Source organism: Chrysemys picta, chromosome 1 (assembly GCF_011386835.1).
Source record: "Chrysemys picta bellii isolate R12L10 chromosome 1, ASM1138683v2, whole genome shotgun sequence".
Classification (NCBI taxonomy): Eukaryota; Metazoa; Chordata; order Testudines; family Emydidae; genus Chrysemys; species Chrysemys picta.
The window spans coordinates 236,927,613-236,948,797 of NC_088791.1; the positions used below are offsets into that span (position 1 = coordinate 236,927,613).

Genomic DNA, 21,185 nt, shown 5'->3' on the forward strand with positions numbered 1-21,185 from the left:
ACCTGAAACCAGCCAAGATTGATCACCCTGGCAAAGCAGGTCTGTCTGCTACTCACTTAGGCAGAGCAGACATGTGCAAATATGGTCTGCTCCTGAGGTCTTTTCCCCCAGTGCATCACTAGATGTCAGGGGAGAGGTTATTCAAACTCTGCTTGCACTGATAAATGTTGATCTATTCTTATTGCGCAGAGGCTGTTTCCTTGAACTAGCTTCTGCTGTGCCCCGAGTCGATCAAGCCTCACACTTCACGTCTGGCTAACTTAATGGGTCCAGATAAAGTGGAATGTGTCTTAAGCCACACACTTGACTGTAGTAGCAGGACAAATAGCTGCACTCCATGAGGGGGCAGTCCTTTCTTATATGACCCAGTTGGCCACATAAAAAACATATAACCTAGTTCGCTTATCTCCTGGGTGACTGAGGCATCAATACTTCCTGTGGGTTCCTAGATATAGAACTGTCCAATAATTTCTCTCTCCTTGTGTCCCCTTTGCTGCCACAGGGTTGGAATTCTCTGTCATCTTGTTTACCTCAGTATGGACCCCTTCATCTAACCCCTTGTTTGGGCGATTTGGCATCGCCGAATTCCATACAGGCCTATGTTCTCATTACAGCTTCATTGGTAGAAGTCGACTGAAACCTCTGGACCCAGCTTTGGACTCCATCAGGCAAGACCCTTAGAAATTATTCCAGGACTATAAGGTCCACTGCCTTATCCAATGAATTTATGTCGGGCTGCAACCAATTATGTTGCCATGTATCATAGCCATAGTGCCACCAAACTAGGGTGTATTCTCCCAGGGAAACACTTTACCCTAATCCAGAGGCAGTGTGTTTCTGGGGTCAGCCCCAGTCTACCTAGAATGGCCTATTCTCCCATTTGTGTAGGACTGCACCTGCTCATCAGACAAAGGTGGTAGGATGATTGAGCTTTTCCTGAAAGGAATGGGGCCACGTGAGCTGTCCAAGAGGATTCAATCCACCTTGTTGTGGCTGCTACCTTCTTGAAGGCACACAAAAACACCCAATTTTGACAGGCCCAGTACTGATCTGCTAGATTTCACTTCTCTGAAATCCACCTGAGTTCCTGGGTCCAATTCTCGAGGTAAGGTAGGAAATGTTCATGTTGAGCCTGCTGAGTGTATTGCTATTGTGAACATAAGAACAGCCATACTGGACCAGACCAATAGTCCATCTAGCCCAGTATCCTGTCTTCCGACAGGGGCCAGTGCCAGATGCTTTTAAGTTTACTTATCTGCTTTTAAATGTATTGTTGTCATTATTCAACCTTTGTTAACTTTGCAACTGAAGAAATGAGTCTTTGAATCTTCCTTCACTTGCTAATAATATTCTTATTCAATTTCCATTTGATTAAAAGCATCAATCCCAGTCTCTAGGCATTTCTATGCAAAATTAATATATATACAGATAAAAGCCCCACATACTATCTGTTTACAGGAACATGTCCAGTTGCAATGAAAAATAAATTGTCAAACTCAATCACAAAAAGATTGAAAATACAGGCTTCCTTCCCCCCAAGAGATTACTTTCCCCTTTTATTTTTAAGACAGCAGCAGATACTGAAATAGGCGTATGTTGTTTGAAATTTGGAAGGCAGATGATTAACAATAGCTAGACTGAGCAGCTTTAATAACTCAGAGAAATAATTAGATGGGGTAGGATCTTATTAATACTCTCATAACTATTTCTTTTGATATGACCAATGTTTTATTGATTACAGAATTTAAAAATCTGGTACCTGAGACTGCAAATCCTTATTTAAGCAAGTCTTCCCACTGCAGACAATGGGTATATTTACATCAGTAAGGTTTTGCAGGTTCCAGCTTCTAATTTCCCCAGATATGCAGTGTCTCTTCTGAACACCTCACTAATTATTGTAAGAGCCACATTGTATTTGAAAAGGAGAGAACTCCTAAATTCAGTATCCGTTTCTCTTATAATACTTGGCTCGTGCAACGACATCATTGGCATAGTCATTGCCGGTTGTGCCAATATCCATTTTATCATAGGACTGGACGTTTCTTAGTCCTGCATTGTAGGCAGAAATCCCTCCTGAAACAAAAAAGGGACATTTTTAAAAACAGACTTAAAAGAAAAAATAAACAACAAATCCAGCCAGACCCGTCTTGTTTTTTTTTTCTAGTGTGTTAAAAAATTTAAATAAAGACATTTGGTAGTGAATGAATTACTTTATTACAGTGTAACTGAATAAAAGGAGGCTGTGTGAACAGTTTGCATAAATTCCTGAATCCAAACACAATCAGAGGGCTTTTGGGTTTTGACATGAACAAATGTCAGTAGGTTGGTGAACCTTCAGTATGCATTTGGCTAACCACATTCAAATAGAAGCCCCCAATCTTTGAACCAGGCCTGTTCTTAATAAAATATAAGACCCAATTACCATGTTACTTTTCGTTCAGTCCTGCAAAAAACTGCATGGGAGAAAATTAGAACATGACCTTGCACTCCATTCTTCTCCCCTTTCTGAATCTCTGCTCCATGTTGTACTGCATAATTTTGCAGTCCCCTGAAGATCTGTCTAGCTCCTAAAAATGCACCTCCCGCCCACACAACTGTAAAGATATAAGGTGAACTCTTGGACTCGTTCAAAGATGCTGAAAAATTCTCATTGACTTCAAAGGCACCAGAATTTCACTCATGGTGAAGTAGTAGAGGCCCAAATGTCAATATAAACTAGATGGGGGGGGAGATTTATAAATATTCCCCATGTAGTGTTGGAAACCCAGCACACAACATTGTGCTAAAGAATGGGACAAAATACTGAAACTGACTAATCTAGTTTCATTGCCCAAACTACGGGAAATCAAAAGTAGACAAACCGCACCAATGGTTAAAAATTATGATACTTAGAATATTAAGCATTTAAAAATATCAGTAACATAAGAAACTTTTAACATGATTTTTGTCCTACAGTTTCCCTTAGCTCCTGGACTGAATGCCGTCTATACAGTACCTTTCAGTTGTTGTTCCTTTGTCCATCTGGGGAACTTTTTCCGGATTCCCTTAATCATATTAACAAGGATGCCTGTCCCCTGAAGGACATGTGCCTCACTATTCCATCGTCCAACCAATTTATGGTAGCGTTTATCAACCTAGAAGAGCCAGAGAGAACATTACTTCTCAAAAAGATGGTGTTTATGCTGTTCTTCCCTCTCAGCATACTCTACATGACTTTGTCTTAATCTGTGTTTGAGAAATTAATGTTTTTCATCTTCACTGCACTTCTTGCTGTAGTCCCAGCGCAAACACTGAGGTATTGTACATTGGACTGTGCTTATGAAAAGGGGTTTATCTTAAAATGCTTCTTTTCCATCTCAAGTTGTAGTTATTAATGATATTATTTGGCGAGCACTACTGCAATGTCTGGTGCTGCAGTAAATCTGTCCCACTCTTCCCACTCCAAGAAGCTTATACTATAAGGGCAAAGCTCTATGTCTCATCCTTAAAAGTTTTAGTCCTCTACAGTACACCACTAGTATGCAAAGTACTACAAAAGTTCAAAAAGAAAACTCCCAGCACACTTAAGTGACTGTTGGATTATCACTGACAGGCTTGGCAGAAGCAGGCTGTGCTTTAAGGTGTTAGGTGAATATTTTGAATATCTATAGTTGTCACTCAGGTCTATGTGGCATTACATTGTGTATAAAGTCCATCCTGTCATTGTGGGCCCGCCAGTTTTCACCTAGTCTCTTGGCCTGAGGCTTTTCCCCGAGCAGCTGCAGCGGCTAAGAACTTGAATTTTTGGAGACCAGCAGGGGGGTGGACTAAAATGGCTACCTGAAGTCTGAACTCTAAGGGGATAGCAAAGTAATCTGCCTCCATCAACCCCTAGACCTCCTAAACGCCACCCAAAATATGGAGCATAGCATTGCAGAAGGTGGATTCACCCTGAAAATTTAAAAGAATACCTCAGTAAGAGTGTTTCTGTAGGATTACCATATTTTAAGTGTCCAAAAAGAGGACACTCCATGGGCACGGGCCCCAGCCCCGCCCCAACTCCGCCCCCTGCCCCAGCCCCACCCCTTCCCGGCCCCGCCCCAACTCTGCCCCCTCCCCTGGACGCTTCGCCCCCCCTGCCGCTCCCCTTCCCCTGCTTCCCGTGAACATTTGATTCGTGGGAAGCCTGAAGCAGTAGGCAAGCTGGGGGGGGCGTGAGGACGCGCGGCCCAGTCCGGCCCCCCCTGGCCGAGTGGCTCCCTATGGCGGCCGGCCAGCCCAGGCCAAGAGGCTCTGGCCACGGCATCTCCTGCCCGGCTTGGCTCGAGCCCTGGGGCCCCGGCCCCCGGCTGAGCACCGCTGGCCCCAGCCCGCCCCCGGGCCGAACACTGCCGGCCCCTGGCCGAGCACCCCCGGCCCGGCACCCGGCCGAGCACCGCCAGCTCCGGCCCCAGTGACTCCGGCCCCGCACCGTCGGCCCAGCCCCGGCCCCCAGCCAAGCACCGCCGGCCCCGGCCCGGCCCCCGGCCGAGCACCCCCGCCCCCGCACCGCCGGCTCCGGCCCCGGCGTCTCTGGCCCCCGGCCGAGCACCGCCGGTCCCTCCCTCCCTATTTTCCTGGACATGTCCGGCTTTTTGGGATTTCCTCCCGGACGGGGATTTGAGGCCCAAAAAGCCAGACATGTCCAGGAAAATCCGGACGTATGGTAACCCTAGTTTCTGGTTCACAATGTGGAGAAACCTCTCAGACTCCAAATGAGCACCTGGCAGCCAAATCAGGAAGAAATGCCAAGGGCTGAAGAAAATCAAATGGCCACCAAGGTGGACATTTGGGAGTTGATCTCTGAGATTAATGCCATGAGAGATGATCCGACAACCAAGCTTCTAGTAGTAAAGAAGGAAGTTACTACCTTGGAAGATCAAGTCACTGTCCTAGAGACTGGCCTAAGAGAAGCAAGCGAGAGAGAGACAGAGCTGCAGAGCCACATGGCACTGATGGAACAGAGAGAGAGATGATATAGAAAACAAGGCATGAAGGAACATCAGAATTAAGAGGGTGCGTGAAAATGCTGAAGGAGGAAACCCAATCCTGCATGTAAAAACTTTAATTGCGCAGTTGTGAAATCTGAGCTCTTTGGAAGAGATGAAAGTGGAGAGAGCACGTAGGGCACTGCTCCCCCCAATCTGGGACTAATAGTAATAGACACAGAGATTTTACAGTTAAATTTTAGCACTATCAGCAGAAAGATTTAACTATGAAAAAACCCAGATTGTGGGGAGGCACCCAATTCTTTTCTTTGCTTAGGGAGTCTCCTGTGACAATGTTTGAAAACCCCTGGCTTAAAGGGATTCAAGAGCAACATATTATTCCTCCATTAAATATAATCAGCAGAAGAGAGTTACACACTAATGAAATATGTGCTACTTTTGCTTCTTATTCTAAAAACCTGTATACCTCAGATACTCCAAGCTCTGAAGTTATTCAGAAATATCTGGAAGTATCAGGCTTGCCAAAGGGACTATCAGAGGCTCGTTCACCTGCACATCTACCAATGTGATATATGCCATCATGTACCAGCAATGCCCCTCTGCCATGTACATTGGCCAAACCGGACAGTCTCTATGCAAAAGAATAAATGGACACAAATCAGACGTCAAGAATTATAAATTCAAAAACCAGTCGGAGAACACTTCAACTTTCCTGGTCACTCTATTACAGACCTAAAAGTTGCGCGCGCCGCGGCCACACAGAGTTTCCCCCTCCCTCCCAGGCTCTCAAACCTGGGAGGGAGGGTGAGCAGCGGCGCGCGAATCAGCTGTTTTGCGCGCCATGGCCGCTCGGGATCTCCCCCTCCCTCCCAGGTTTGAGAGCCTGGGAGGGAGGGGGAGCAGCGGTGCGTGAATCAGTTGTTTCACGCGCCGTGGTGCGCGAGCGGCAGCAGCGGAGGTGAGCTAGGGTGGCCGGGGCACATTTTTAGGGGCGGCATTCTGGCACCGGCCATGCCGCCCCTAAAAATGTGCCACCCCAAGCACCAGCTTGTTTTGCTGGTGCCTAGTGCCGGCCCTGCTAATTTCCCCCCTACTGTTACTCACGCCTTCTTGTCAACTGGTTGAAATGGGCCATCCTGATTATCACTACAAAAGTTTTTTGTCTCCTGATAATAGCCCACCTTATTTGATTAGTCTCATTAGAGATGGTATGGCAACACCCATTTTTTCATGTTCTCTATCTATCTATCTATCTATCTATCTATCTATCTATCTATCTATCTATCTATCTATCTATCTACTGTATTTTCCACTGCATGCATCTGATGAAGTGAGCATTAGCCCACAAAAGCTTGTGCTCAAATAAATTTGTTAGTCTCTAAGGTGCCACAAGTACTCCTCGTTCTTTTTAAATTGACAAAGAAACCTTCGATAAAGAAATAACAGAAGAAGAAATTTAGAGGCAATAGAAAATACGAAAAGCAGTTAAACTCCAGGAGCTGATGGCTTTCTAGCTGAGTTTTATAAGGAATTTAAGGAGGTATTAATGGGTCCTTTGAGAGAAACCTCCAACACTATTCTGTTAGGGAAAGAACTTACACAACCTATGAAAGAAGCTATTGCTGTTGTTCTCTCTAAAGTTGGAAAAGACCTGACTGTATGCAGGCCTTCATCACTACCGAATCATGGCATAACTATTGTAGCAAAAATACTAGCTAGCCTATTGCAGTCCATGCTCTCATCTTATATAAATCCAGATCAAAGTGGATTGGTTAGCACCTGACAAATGTCAGGCAATATTCTGAGAGTCCTTGGAATCATCCATAATGCCAGATCAGCAAAAGATTACTTGACACAGAGAAAGCTTTCGACAGAATAGAATGTTGCAAGTCCTATCCTGTGTGGAAATTGGTTCCCAGTTCCTTAATCAGATAACGGCTCTTTACGCCAGCCCGAAAGCAGCTCTGTGTGTTAATGGGGTTAAATCTCCCCCATTTGAATTACACAGAGGGACTAGGCGGGGATGTCCATTGTCTCCTTTATTTTTTGCACTGGCCAGGGAGCTTTTTGCACAAAGGGAAAGGATCAGTGAATCTATCACAGGAATAGAACTTGCAGGAACCCATCAGAAACAAGTGGTGTATGCAGTCGATGTAATGTTAATTTTTTCCAAATCAAAGATTTCCCTATACTTAGTTTCTAAAGAAATCTATGACTTTGGGAAAACATCTGGATTTACAGTAAATTATGCCAAATCTGAAATTTACTAGCTGTAAATTTGCCAGACTCTGATAAGTCATTCCTTCAGAAAACATTTGGGTACAAATGGGCAATACATTCTATAAGATACCTAGGAATTCAAATATCAAATAACCCGTAAGAGCTCTATGATGTAAATGTCAAGCCATTACTTCAGCAAATGAAAAAAGATGTGAAATGCTGGGGGAAGTCTGCAATTTCTTGGTTGGGAAGAACAGCCACACTCAAAATGAACATTTTGCTAAGGATATCTTTCTTGTTTCAAAATCTTTCTGTGATCATCCCAGCTAAAACCCTAGCAGGAATACAGAGGATGTTGTTGCACTTTATATGGAATAAGAAAAGATCAAGAATAAGGGCAGATACTTTGTACAGACCCACTGAACAGGCTGGACAAGCTGTTCCAAACAGTCTGAAGCTATCAAGCCAGACAACTCAAAGCAGTAGTGGACTGGAGGGTGCACTAACCCCACCAAACATTGGGTCTTTATGGGGACTTCAATTAAACCAATGGAGTTAACTGATGTTCAAACTGCAGCATAAGAAGCAGCCTCTGTACTGCCAGGTCTGACATATGCCAGTGCCATGCGCTGCTGCCTCGGCAATAGTTCGTTTTCTAGTGGTGTGCCAACTAGAAATTTCAGCCTCAGCTGCACTATTGAGAAATGCAGTTGGCTCCCTGCCAAACACTCTGCTATACACTTAGTCTTAGTTTATTGATAATTACTGACCTGCATCAAACCAAATCCATTTCCACGATCACCCCAGCCACCCTTTAGGGCCTTTCCAGCATGCGACTCTCGAGAGATGATACCAGCAATCACAGCTGGATCCACACATTTTTTTCTTCCAGCGCTCTTAATGATGGTTTTATAATTGTTCATAGCACGCAAGTCTCTCAGTGCAATCGTTGTTGAAGCACGAACTCCTGTAGTAAGTGGAAAAGTAGAGATGCTTTCTTAATAATTTTAATATCAACAAGAGATTTCCTAAGCACAGAGCTCTGCACTGCCATCTGATAGTGCTTCTGCAAGTTATGTGCATTGTGAATTTTGCAGTATGAATTTTAACAACGTGTCAAGGCAAAAAAAAAAAGTGCCTTGAAATAATGTGTAAAATCTGGATTTAGTTCTTAGGCCCCAGGATGAAGGTGAATGGGCTTGCTGAGGAGGAGGAGGGGGAGAGTGCTCAGACTCTGAAGAGAAATCATCTGCAACCTGTCACTCTCTAGATTATGCAGAAGTGATGTTGACAGGAGCTAAGAGGAGTCACATCTACCCCTCTATGGCCAGAAGGACAGGACTGCAATATTTGAAGTTGAGAGGGGGATTCAAAATGGTGGGATTCTTAGGGACAGTCGCAGAAGACTTAATGGGAATGGGAAGCTGTAATTTGAGATAGTTCCCAATAGTTGCATTTTCCTCTCAGTTTCTTTTGGAGTCTCAGCATCGTTCTATGCTACATTAGGAGGGACTCTCAATCCTACTCAACATGGGAGGCATTAAGTCCAATTTTGTTTGTAGAGTAAAAGAATAAGAAGCTCCTTCGACGTTGATGTTGATCTGATGTGCCTATAGCTGGTATAAAATAGTGAGTACTAAACTAGAGTCTGGGAGTCAGGAATTCCTAAGTACTAATCCCAGCTTTGCCATTGACTTGCTGAGCAGCCTTGAGAGATTCAGTTGGGCCAAATTTTAATAAGTGACTGTTCAGTTTGGGTGTTCCAAACAGACTGGGGTCTATTTTTTGAGGGTTCGGAGTACTCACAGATCCTGGTAACTTTAATTAGAGGTGATTGTGTGAGCACTTCTGGAAATCAGACCCTAAATGTCTGAAGTTGGGCACCTAAAAAAAATCAGAAGCCACTTGTGAAAAAATTGGCTGTCACCCTTCTGGGCCAAAATCATTTGTAGTATAACTGCATTGAAGCCAATGGAGTTACACCAAAATTTTATTAAGTCCTCCTCTCTGTCTTAGTTTCCTTATCTGTGAAATGAGGACATAATAGGAGGAAAATAACAGTAGAAGTGAGGAAATAATCAGTATTTAGCCAATAGGAATGTTATGAGGTTTAATCAATTAATGCTTGTAAAGTCCTTTGAAGGTGTAAAGTTCTATGGATCATTGTGATGACTCTGTGTCATGAAATACAGCAACAAAACGGCAGAGTTATACTCACCACAGTAGGGTAAGCGTTCTGCTTTTGCAGTTCTACAGGAAGCCCCAGTGGTATCAACCTTGTTTATGACACCATAGCATCCAGTCTGACTCTCAGAAGTACCTAACCAATTAAATGGAGAGATTTTACATTAAGAACCTTTTGTGAACATAAGTAAAGCTAGAAGAATTCAAAGTCATGAGCCAGACTCAGATCCACTCTCAGATGGGTTCCGTTTCATAGGTTTTTTTGGGAGGGGTAATTTTTTTTTATTATTTCTCTTGGACAGGAGGACTTGCTAGCCAGAAGTCACTGCCTCTGTGAAGGAAAGTCCTGTGAAAATGGATCTATATTTTAATTTGGCTCTAAAAGAGGCAACACATGAAAACCTCTTGTCCTCTATATCAGGTGCCCCTCACTGAGACCACCCTATTGCCACTTCTTGCAAGAGTCATCCTTGATCCTAAGAGCCAAATTAGTCTGAAATAGTTTATCTCGTTGCTTTTGAACCAAAACCCAAACTCATTCTTCCACATATAGCAGCTGCCTGAGTCCCCTGAGAAAAGGCAGGACCAGCTTTTATTTTTGGAGTCCTGGGACTCATCCTCAGTTGTTTAGACACACAAGGGATAAGAAGCCCAACCCTTCCTCCCGAGGTCTATTGGCCTTTACCCTACATGAGACTGTGGGGAACTGGTCCTTACTCCTTTGGTTGGCCATGGAGGTATTTTGCCTTTTTCTTTTGTACTACTTTAACCCCACATGCCAAAAGGGAGCAGAGTCCCAAAGAGGCATAGCTAGAGAGCTGTACCCCAAGTCTGCAGCCAAGGCTACAGTCAAGCTGCTGTCCAGAGAAGGATGTCCAGGATGAGAGAGGTGCTCCCCTCATCCCCAGGGGATGCCAAAGAGGTAAAACCTATCACACACCCCATTCCCACAAATATCTTTTTACATTCTTGCTTTGGCAGTGAACTAAGTGAAATAGAAATAGACCCTAGACTCACCAATGAGGGCAGCAAGGCCCAGAATCATCAGCGTTAGTAGCATGGGGACAGTTCTTCTCAAGCACCCAAGAGAGTCGGAAAATAAATCAAAGTCTGCAAAGAAATGAAAGTAACTAAATGTACAATGCTACTGTGAAGAAGTACTGTTGTCTGACCCTTTTCGAGGTTAATAATGATTGTAATGATGGCCAATTGAGCTGACTGCAATAAGGTTCTTTTCCCCAGAATCAGGCTACAGAACTAAAACTATGGAGTTTGATATCTTGCGGGGAGCCTCAGGGTAGATGGCAGGGACACTCACACTGAGGACCAAGTAAAGCCTTTGATACCTTTATTAGAATAAGGAACAAAGCCAGAAAAGATCCCAATCACATGAAAAGATAGAGATAATAGAGTATTGGGGCTATCTGTGGTATCATTCTTTACATAAGCCCTTGGAAGTGCATACTCACATCGTTCCTTAAGGACCTGGTGGTAAGAGACAAAAGACCGGCACTGTCTCTAGCATGCCACAGTGTCCGATGGACCAAGTTCCTCAATGAGCTGAAGGGTCAAGTGGTAGAAAGCAGAAAGTGACAGAAGAAGCCCAGAAAAAACTCTCAGTCACATGGTGGCTGCCCTGTTATAGGGCCTGAGCATCACCAGCTCATGCTCAGTCCTCCATGCCCAAATTTAGCCTTTTGACCCACATAATACTGAAGTGTACTTATTCCATAGGTTAACATATTGAGCCATGTAACTGCCATCCTACCCGTCACCCCTTCCTTAAGTGGATTTGTGGTTATTATTTCTATGTTCCTTGTGGTAGCATTTACTGGTAAATTCTAACTCTACCATTGAGCAACCTCTCCTTAGTTCCCAAAATCTAAAGGTAACCGTTAGGCCATTTATCTGCGCCAAAGGTTGCAGCCTGTTACACTTGACTATACTTATGCTAACTCACTTCAGCTAAATGTCTTACAGGATCCAGGCCTGTAGGTTTCTTGCGTTACAGCTGAATATAATGAAAGCAGGATATAATAAAAGCAAGGCAGTGAATATAATAAAGATAAGCTAGCCCTATGGGCTAGAGTACAAAGAAACCATTTTTTAAATGATGGGGCATTGTTCTTTACTGAATGTGCAAACGCTGAGATACACTGTGGAAAACAGGCAAGAGAATAAATTCAGAATCAAGCTGTAATAATGCAGTTTTGTTGACATTCATATTTTGTCTTTCATAGACTATCTTAATAGCTTATTTCCAAATACAAACCCTAGTAATATTTGATCTGGACTTCATATTATTAATAGTGTTTAGTATGACCTACTGCTGCTATATATGTACTTTTATTCTATGCCAAGGTACCCTACACACTCTGTGCAGATGTTTACTAAATTCATTATTTATTTGAGCAGGGCACAGGATTATAACCTCAAACCCCCTTGTAGCTGCTCTATGACTCTAGTTTTTCCTAAAGTAATCTGAATAATAAGCAGATGTCTCTTATCTTGAAGTCACTGTACAGCAGAGACACAGTAATAACCACTAAAGGGCAAATTTTGAAGTTTTTTCTCAAGCACAGCTTTCATTGAATTCAATGAGTAAGGAATTGCCCTTCCATTACCACCCATAGGATTTTACTAATGAGCAGAATTGGGACTAGTTCCACTATGAATAGCTTGATATTTCATTCACCTGTCTTCAGTTTCTTTTCTCCTAGAAGATGGTTGTTTTGAAGAGCTTTATATACACTAGAAGGTTCCTTCCCTCTTTATACAAAACAACCATATCAGATGTGATTCAAGTTTCAAGTTTATAATTAAAACAAACCAGCGTCTTTCATTATGAGAGTTGGTCTGTGGGAAGGTATAACCGAGGGCCGGCTCCAGGCACCAGCTTGTCAAGTAGGTGCTTGGGGTGGCCGCTCCGGAGAGGGGCGGCACGTCCAGGTATTCGGCGGCAATTCGGCGGACAGTCCCTCACTCCGCTTCGGTGTGAAGGACCTCCCGCCGAATTGCCGCCGCAGATCGCGATCGCGGCTTTTTTATTGGTTTTTTTGGGGGGGGGGGTGTTGCTTGGGGCGGCCAAAACCCTGGAGCCGGCCCTGGTATAACCTCAGTTCCACTATGTGGCAAGATTCAGATTTCAAAAGAAACAAATTCCCCTTCCTATGGGTTCTACTTTTCATTAGCTTTCTCTCCCTACAGTCTGTAACAAAATCCAAAGCAAAGATGAGGCATTCATCCTCTCCCCAGGAATGTATTGCCCAATCTTGTTGTGGTGTCACAGACCCTCTCAGGTGAGACTGTGGCAACAAACAAACAAAAAGCATTTCCCCTCCCAGGCAGGGGCAACTAATCATTAGAGGATGGTGCACTTCATTGCTGCTGTTGTCTAAGCTCATTGCACATACCAGAGGCTCCTTGAATTTCTCCGTTTGCCCCACAAGCTGGGTGTGAGATGGCTGCCTTCCTGGCTGACACACCAGGGGCTGAACTGGGAACTTCAAGTGCTAAAAGCATAAGCTACCACTGCTTGAGCTAAAGAACCAACACTGGACCTGGTGACTGTTACAACACATATCCTCTACTTATTGGGCACAGAGGTGGTCCTGTAGTACACACTCACTAGATCACTACATATGCACCCTCCCATCTCTCTCTGTTTTAGGGACTCCTTGCAAACTCCCTCTTCATGCCAGGGGCTGTATTTGGCCCCCACATTCTCCTTTTCCCTTCATGCCATGTGTGCCCCATTTTCACTACCCTCAGCCTTCAGTGAAGGAAGCTTCATTCCATCAATGCCCATGGACGGAAAGGGACAAGTCTATGGCTGGTATCTTCTCTACTTCTCTTTCTCCCCTTAACCATAAAGCAGGTTTGGTGAGGCAACATGCTTGGAAGGAATGAAGAAGTCTCCTTTTTTCTCCTCTACCTCTGACTCCCTCTGCTGGCTCAGCATCCGCCCGAGAACTGTTAGGTAAGTCTCAGCAGAGAGAGTTAGGGGCAACGTTAAGGGCAAATGGATTTTCTAGTTTTCTGATTTTTACCAAAATCAATAGGGCTCTGCAGATGTGAGGATTGGAACTTGTGGGAAATTTTTTTTTTCCCCTGAGGCCCAGTATGGAGACATTGGAAATTTGAGGGAAAATTGAAAAGAAACTGTTCTATGAAATATTTTCTCTCAGAATGAACAGTGAAAAACTTCTAGAGGAATGTTTAAAATTATATTGTTACTGCTGCCCATCAGCCCTTTAAAATGTTTTGTAATAATAACTAATAAGTATGCAAAATGAATGCTTTTCTAGAAATATGAGAGTTTTTTTAATATCTGCATGACAATGTCTACTAATTATGAGCCCAAAGGCTATAACCTTCCTTTTAGTTTATAACAATAGTGGTGCTTTCTGTTTTCAACATTTTATATTTGTTTCATATATGCCAAGAGGTTAAAAAGAAGCACTTAAATACCTTAATGTGAAACTGCAGCTCCAGCCCTAATTCTATCTATCTTCGTCATTATTATTCAGATTAAAACTAAAGAATCTGTACTTATCTATCTCATTAATATTCCAAACAGTACTTTCTTTATGTGCTAGCTAAATTATACAGAATACATTTCTGATTATTAAAGAAATAAATAAAGTTTAGCTTTGATAAGCAGGTTCCTCCTGCAGATATTTCAATTTTTTCCAGAATTTCCATTTTCATAGGGACAAAGGGTGGGTTTTTTCCCATGCCTTCAAAATTTCTGGAAATGTTACATTCCTCGCTCTGCCTATTGATGGCTAGAACATTCCCTGGAATTTTGGAGGTGATCAGATATGATGCTCAAAAGTTATCACATTACGTCCAGAGACATGCCATCAAGATGAGTGTAGGGCATCACTGCATTTGTTTCAACAGCCTTTACGTGGCCAAAGCTCCATCAAATAGTCCACAGCTGTCAGCCATACTGTGTAGTGTGGCTGTACTGCAGGGTACAGTATCACCTGCTGTGGACAAGGGACTCTTGTTTCAGCCCCTGGAAGCTGCAGTGAATCTTGCTGCCACAAATATGGCAGGAGTCGCTAGAGCACATAGACTTCAGCTAGGAATGGGAGGAGGCACAGAGCAGTGCACACAAGCTTCTGTGGTGCTAGTTCAGAGCAGCCATATAGAGGCAGAGTTTAGGGCTCCTTGCTCCCACGGTCTTTCCATGCTGCCTCTGCTCCTGCTTCTCTAGGCCCAGTGAGGAGGAAGTGGGGTGGAGGGATTTTTGAGCTTTTTGAGGGATTTTTTTTCGGTACCTGGTGATAGTAGATGTCAGGTAAGAAGAGATGTTGTTTCTGAGCCTACAGGTTTCGGGTATGTGCGTGTTGATCCTGAGACTGGGCGTTTGGAGTAGGAGAGGCATCAGTGCCAACAGGGATGGGTCCAAGCTGTGGAGAGGTCAGGTAAGACGAGAGGGAGGATTCTCAGTCTGGGATGTGAGGGTGTTTGAGTAGGTTGGGTTAGCTTAGAGGTTGCTGAGCTGGGGAAGGCATGGCATGGATGGATTTGCAGGATTTAGTGCATTGGGGTGGGAATTGGCTGCTGAATGAGAGTGTGGGTTAAATACCCCACTGTCTTCCTGAAACCATTTCCTCTCTAGCTATCTGTGTTTGATGATCCAGGGTTTGTGCACTAGATATGAATCTGGCACAGGATAGTGCTGGCCCCAGAGGCTTTCCTTACCAGGCTTAAAAAGCCATGTTACACACTAAGTAGTGTTTGTCTTGTGTACGAGGGGCCTGTGACCTTCATTTATGGTGGTATTGACCTCTCTTGTGGCCCTGTCTGTTCACTGATCACTGGCTCTGATATAATCAGTTAATGGGTGTTTTTTTCCAGCTTTCATGAGGATATGCAGGATTGGGTGCCCCCTGTCACTGACAACACTTTCATTATACGTACTAATTTACCATGCCAGTAACTATTGTATGACTGACACATCTGCATACGAAGTGATGTTCTACTTTTAGGTTCTTCTGGAATTTGGTTTGTCTATTGTTCGAACAATAATCGTACACCCAGACTCTTGATCACACTGTGTGGGATGTTCTTCCTGAGGATGCAATCACACACTCAAGGATGAAATATTTCTGTTTGTGGAGCATTGCCAGGAATCATCAGGCCAGGGAAGTTCTGGTTTGTACTTGCAAGAATAAATCATTATTAATTATTCAGCTAGTATTAGACTTCGTCTTTAGCTTCACACCTCCCTACCAAGAGGTTAGTGGCTTTGCATAAAACTTGGACTCCAGGTTACTCCCACACAATAAACTTCATTAACAAATGAAGGTTGTACAAATGTATTTTTCTCACAAGAACACAGACTGGCAGGCTTCCCAGAAGATGAGAGGCCTTGGAAAGACTGGAGGACAATTCCTGGGGTCAGATTTCCAAAGTTTGTCTCTTTAAAACTTGCAGAAATTGGCCTCTTATCTCTAGTTTTACTACAGTGCCTTCCACAAGTTGCCTCTTTCCACTAAAGTCAGTATCTTCCTCCATCGGGCTTTGTTTTCACTTCAAGTTAACGCAAGTGTTGCTTCAAATTTTTCAACCTGCCCACACACACAAAAAAACACTCTCTCAAGTTTGGTGATTCTTTTAACTCAAGTTGACTTACCTAAGAGTGGCATAGGCTAAAGCACGAGTAAGTCCAACCTGTCTGAGCAAGTCTGTAGTGTTGATGCAGGCTACCATAACAAGTGCCACAAGTCTTACAATGCCTTCCCATAATCCTCTTCCCCGCACTGGGCTGTTCATCTAGGCAGGTTCCGTGTTTGAAACCCACATTCACATGTGGCTTTCAGTACAAACAACAGCACGTCTCCAACTCTGGTACAGAACTCTCTGATTGGAATGGCATCCAAGAAGACCTCTTCGTAGCATGCTGCCAGCTAACCAGAGGCTGAACCCAGGTTCTGAGGGGCCTCTGGTGTGAGGCCAGCAAGGAAGATGATTTGGAGACCAAGACCCGGAATTCATTGTTCTGTGATGACATCGCCAAGAAGCAGGCAGAGCAAGGGCTCCACCAGATGGGATCTTTGTGCCAGGAGAAGGTCAAGAATATTAAGAGTCAGTACTGGAAGGCCAAGGACAATAACTCCAAGTCTGGTAACTCCATGAGAGTGATCAGCACTCCTCCAAACACAGAGCCCCATTTCATAATGGATAGGTTAAGGGTTCTAGGCAGGGTTCTTGGTAGACCAGGCTGCCAGTACAGGGCATGTATACCAGCACAATCTACAACAGTTGGCCAAAGTACTTTTCCTTCTCCTCGCATATTGGGGTATGCTGTACATTGCACAACATAACATGAAGGATATTCTATACACTGCACCCCAAATGGTGTAGCCAATTAGTTCATTTTATTTTATTTATTCTTGGGTGATGTGCTGATTAACTCATATGCCATGTCGTATATAATCGTTGTCTGCTGAATAGATTTAAGTTGTAGGATCATAGAAGTATAAGATTGATAAGCCTTTAGGAGTGATAAATATGCAGTTTGAATCTAAGTAAAGCAAGGATGAAACACAAGACTTAAAGGCTGAGGCCTGTAAGATTTCAGCTTTAGCCATACTAGGCCATAGGTTTAAGAAATATTTGACATAGGGTCATTTTTGGGTCACTTACTTATGTCACAAGATCACAAGACTACTGGAAAGATGTGCCAACAGGTATTGTTACAGAAATTGACTGCAATGTACTATTTGAAATGACAACATACCTTTTTGTAACATCATTTATAACACGTTCCGACAGCAGAACACCTATTGTGTGTAGATGCTAATGAAAATAAGAGAAACTACAAATAACCTATGAAAAACAGGGCTTCCCAATATTCTTGGATTGCAGAAATACAGATAAGGGAAAAGAGGGTTGACGCTTTCATGCATGTGTGTAGAGTGTTAGGTGTAGTCAAAATAACAATATAAAAGAGGGCTCCCAGATGGGATAAAATTGGGACCTACAGGAAAACCCCACCAGGAACCATCCCTCTACTGGTGATCAACGTTAAAGAATCCATCAGACTCTAAGAATATCTCTGAGTGAGTATGACTATATTTGTAACTTGTGCGGGGGCGTTTGTGGGATTGATATATGCTCAGGGCCGGCTCCAGGCACCAGCGAACGAAGCAGGTGCTTGGGGCAGCCAATGGGAAGGAGTGGCATGTCCGGGTCTTCAGCGGCAATTCGGCGGCGGGTCCCTCAGTCCCTCTTGGAGCGAAGGACCCGCCGCCGAATTGCCGCCGAGGAATGAAATGGCGTGGTTGAGCTGCCGCCGAAGTGCTGCCGATCGCGGCTTTTTTTTTTTTTCCCTTCGCTGCTTGGGGTGGCAAAAAAGCCTGAGCTGGCCCTGTATATGCTTGAGTAATCATAACCTTGTTTGTGATTCTAATACAACTTGTAAGACAAACTAGAAATTGTTCTTGTGCATGTATGTGTCTCTCTCCTTGGTCTTCATGGGTTCCTAGAGGCTCTAAATCTGAAACAAGTAACAGAGGTGACTTTCACTCTGTTGATCTTGAAACTGTAGCGAACAGAGCTGAATCCATGATGGTATAAGATAGCATCACTAAATCTATTCTAAATAAAATAAAAGTCTACAAAATGGCATGTGACACTCTAGGGAACACAGAAAAGACAATGGAGATAAAGACTGCTTTAGACCTTATGGGTGTAAATAATTGATGAAAAATCATTTAATGTGTTATGTTCACAGTAACTAGAAGAGGGCGCTTTCTTTTTTCAGTTATATTTCTTATTGCATTATTGTGTGGTTTTGCTTGTCTGTTTATGTAATGTTGTAAAAACTGAGCTCAGGAAAAATTGAAAGGGGAAATTATTAAAGTAGTTCCAAATAGATAATAGCACTTGTGTGTGAGGGAACCGTATGGGTAGAGACACTGTCAGGTGTGGCAGAGTGAGTCAGACGGTTAGATGTCATTAATAAGCTCCCCAAAACTCTCTGAATAAGCTCCCCAAACTTTGGACAGAGGATCAAGGAAAAATTTATTGGGTAACCGAGGTCAATGCCCTTCCTCTCAGTGAACTCCGGCTGTTAACAGCTGAAGGGGAAGTAAACACCACAAGCACTTCTCAGTAGGGAAAATCCCCATGTGATATTTTGTGGCATAGGGAGCAAAGATGGGACATCTTCCGAAGCAGGAACTACTAAAGGCGTTATGGAACAGAGTCAGGTACCAATTCAGGCATTTGTCCCAACGGCCCCTGTAGTGAGGCGGTGTGGCTCCCCGCCGCCCCAGAGAGGGACGAGCCCATCCGGAGGCCGGAGTGGGCGGAGCTAGGGAGCTCTGAGCCCGCCCCTCAGAGGGTCAGGCGGTGACCTGGAAGTATAAAGGCTCGCCCTCAGAGCTCACTAGAGGGCCGGCCGCCAGGGTGTCCAGATGCCTCCAGTCTAGCCCGCGACTGGGAAACCCCTGCAGCCCAAGGCACCCCTGCTCACAAGTCTTTACATTTCAAAAGTTTTAACATGTTCAGAGGATTTCAAGCTTGGTGCTCAGCCTGATGTCTGCTACCTTTGTTTCACCCAGCTCATGCGGAAGTTCTAGAATCACTGCTGGTTGTCTCATGATGTATTCCCACAATTCTGTGCTTGTGGTTCTGCTCCAGAACTGCTGGTCAGCACAGGGGGTTCATCAGCCATTACAACTGCATTGGCTGTCTCCGCTCCCGCCCTTTCTGAATGCAGCTTGCATGTTCTCCTTAGCAAAGCATGCTGCTTCTTCCTGATACCAAGCTGCTGCCAAAATACCCTCCCCGACCTCCAGTATGCTCTACTGACCTCCTTTTCCCAAAGTGAAACTCACCTGGGATAGGCCCCCAGCAGTTATAGCACCTCTGTATCAGGCAGCTGCCTCCCAAGTACCCCCACCTTGTAGCTAGAAGTAGTTTTATGACACCCTGCTTCTGTTTCCCCTCTCTAGGGCCCCTTGAGAACCCCACACTGTCTTTCTCATGGCTAACCGCACCCCCACCTGGCACAAGTTTAATAACAGAAACCATTCAAAATAATCTTCAGCATCCCAAAATAAAGTCCAACCACCACAACACAAAAATTCATACGAACCGCTGGCTCTTTTCCCACATATGGAGCTCTTCTTCTGTCCCAGTCTGCTCCTCACGAAGCTGTGTGACCCTGGAGCATCCTAATGCCAGAAGGTGGGGGCTTCCTGCTATCTGGCAGTGAGTTTCAGCTGGCTTGACCAGCTCACTGGACCCAACTCACTTTTGTTATTTGTATCTTTGAGGTTCTATTGTATACCTCCAGAATAGAGGCTGTTTGTAACTCTGGAATGTTTGTAACTCTGAACAAAACGTTATGGTTGTTCTTTCAAAAGTTTACAATTGAATGTTGACTTTCTACAGCTTTGAAACTTTACTATGCAGAAGAAAAATGCTGCTTTTAACCATCTTAACTGAAATGAAATAAACACAGAAACAGTTTCCTTACCTTGTCAAATCTTTTATTTTAAAAACTGTCCCTTTATTTTTTAGTCATTTATGTATAACATCTTACTGTATTTCAATTTTAAGTAAGTTCTCTTGCTTCTTTTTTAGTGTTTGTTATGCATGAAAAAAAATTCCAACTATGGCGGTCAAGCTATTTAAATAATTAATCCCAATAATAGCACTATTAATCACACTGTTAAACAATAATAGAATACCATTTATTTAAAGTTTTGGATATTTTCTTCATTTTCAAATATATTGATTTCAATTACAACACAGAATACAAAGTGTACACTGCTCACTTCATATTTATTTTTTATTACAAATATTTGCACTGTAAAAAGCAAAAGTAATAGTATTTTCAATTCACCTAATACAAGTACTGTTGTGCTATCTCTTTATTGCATGAAAGTTGAACTTACAAATATAAAATTATGTACAAAAAATAACTGCATTCAAAAATAAAACAATGTAAAACTTTAGAGCCTGCAAGTCTACTCAGTCCTACTTCTTGTTCAGCCAATCCCTCAGACAAACAAGTTTTACATTTGCAGGAGATAATGCTGCCCATTTCTTGTTTACAATATCACTTGAAAGTGAGAACAGGCGTTTGCATGGCATTGTTGTAGCTGGCATCGCAAGATATTTATGTGACAGATGCACTAAAGATTCATATGTCCCTTCATGCTTCAACCACCATTACAGGGGACATGCATCTATGCTGATGATGGCTTCTGCTCGATAACGATCCAAAGCAGTACGGACCGACGCATATTCATTTTCATCATCTGAGTCAGATGCTGCCCGCAGAAGGTTGATTTTCTTTTTTGGTGGTTCAGGTTCTGTAGTTTCTGCATCGGAGTGGTGCTCTTTTAAGACTTCTGAAAGCATGCTCCACACCTCGTGCCGCTCAGATTTTGGAAGGCACTTCAGATTCTTAAACCTTGGGTCCAGTGCTGTAGCTATCTTTAGAAATCTCACATGGTACCTTCTTTGCATTTTATCAAATCTGCAGTGAAACTGTGATTAAAATGAACAACATGTGCTGAGTCATCATCCGAGCCTGCTATTACATGAAATATATGGCAGAACGCAGGTGAACAGAGTAGGAGACATACAGTTCCCCCCAAGGAGTTCAGCCACAAATTTAATGAATGTATTTTTTTTAACTAGCATCATCAGCATGGAAGTATGTCCTCTGGAATGGTGGCCAAAGCAAGAAGGGACATACGAATGTTTAGCATATCTGACACATAAATACCTTACAATACCGGCTACAAAAGTGCCATGCCTTGTTCTCACTTTCACTTT

The 21,185-nt window shown here is 43.5% G+C and overlaps 1 protein-coding gene across 1 annotated transcript; it reads right to left on the reverse strand.

Moving 5' to 3' along the window:
* Positions 1-1,442: 1,442 nt before the first annotated feature.
* LOC101931910 (lysozyme G-like) lies at positions 1,443-11,059 on the reverse strand. The gene is made up of 6 exons (XM_005283237.4): positions 10,841-11,059; positions 10,389-10,481; positions 9,406-9,507; positions 7,958-8,154; positions 2,996-3,134; positions 1,443-2,073 (listed from the first exon to the last, which is right to left on the reverse strand). Exons 2-6 carry the CDS (start codon positions 10,429-10,431, stop codon positions 1,940-1,942), a joined length of 615 nt encoding a protein of 204 aa, XP_005283294.1. The 5' UTR covers positions 10,432-10,481; positions 10,841-11,059; the 3' UTR covers positions 1,443-1,939.
* Between the last annotated feature and the right edge of the window lie 10,126 nt (positions 11,060-21,185).

What these genes read in the sequence shown, in the direction of transcription:
- LOC101931910 (XM_005283237.4), bottom strand. Translation starts at nt 10,431, where the DNA reads ATGCTACTAACGCTGATGATTCTGGGCCTTGCTGCCCTCATTG. An exon ending in ATGGATTTGGTTTGATGCAG is followed by an intron (nt 3,135 to 7,957) that starts GTCAGTAATTAT and finishes TGGCTCTTCTAG; the next exon opens with GTTGATAAACGCTACCATAA. An exon ending in AAAGGAACAACAACTGAAAG is followed by an intron (nt 2,074 to 2,995) that starts GTACTGTATAGA and finishes TTTTTGTTTCAG; the next exon opens with GAGGGATTTCTGCCTACAAT.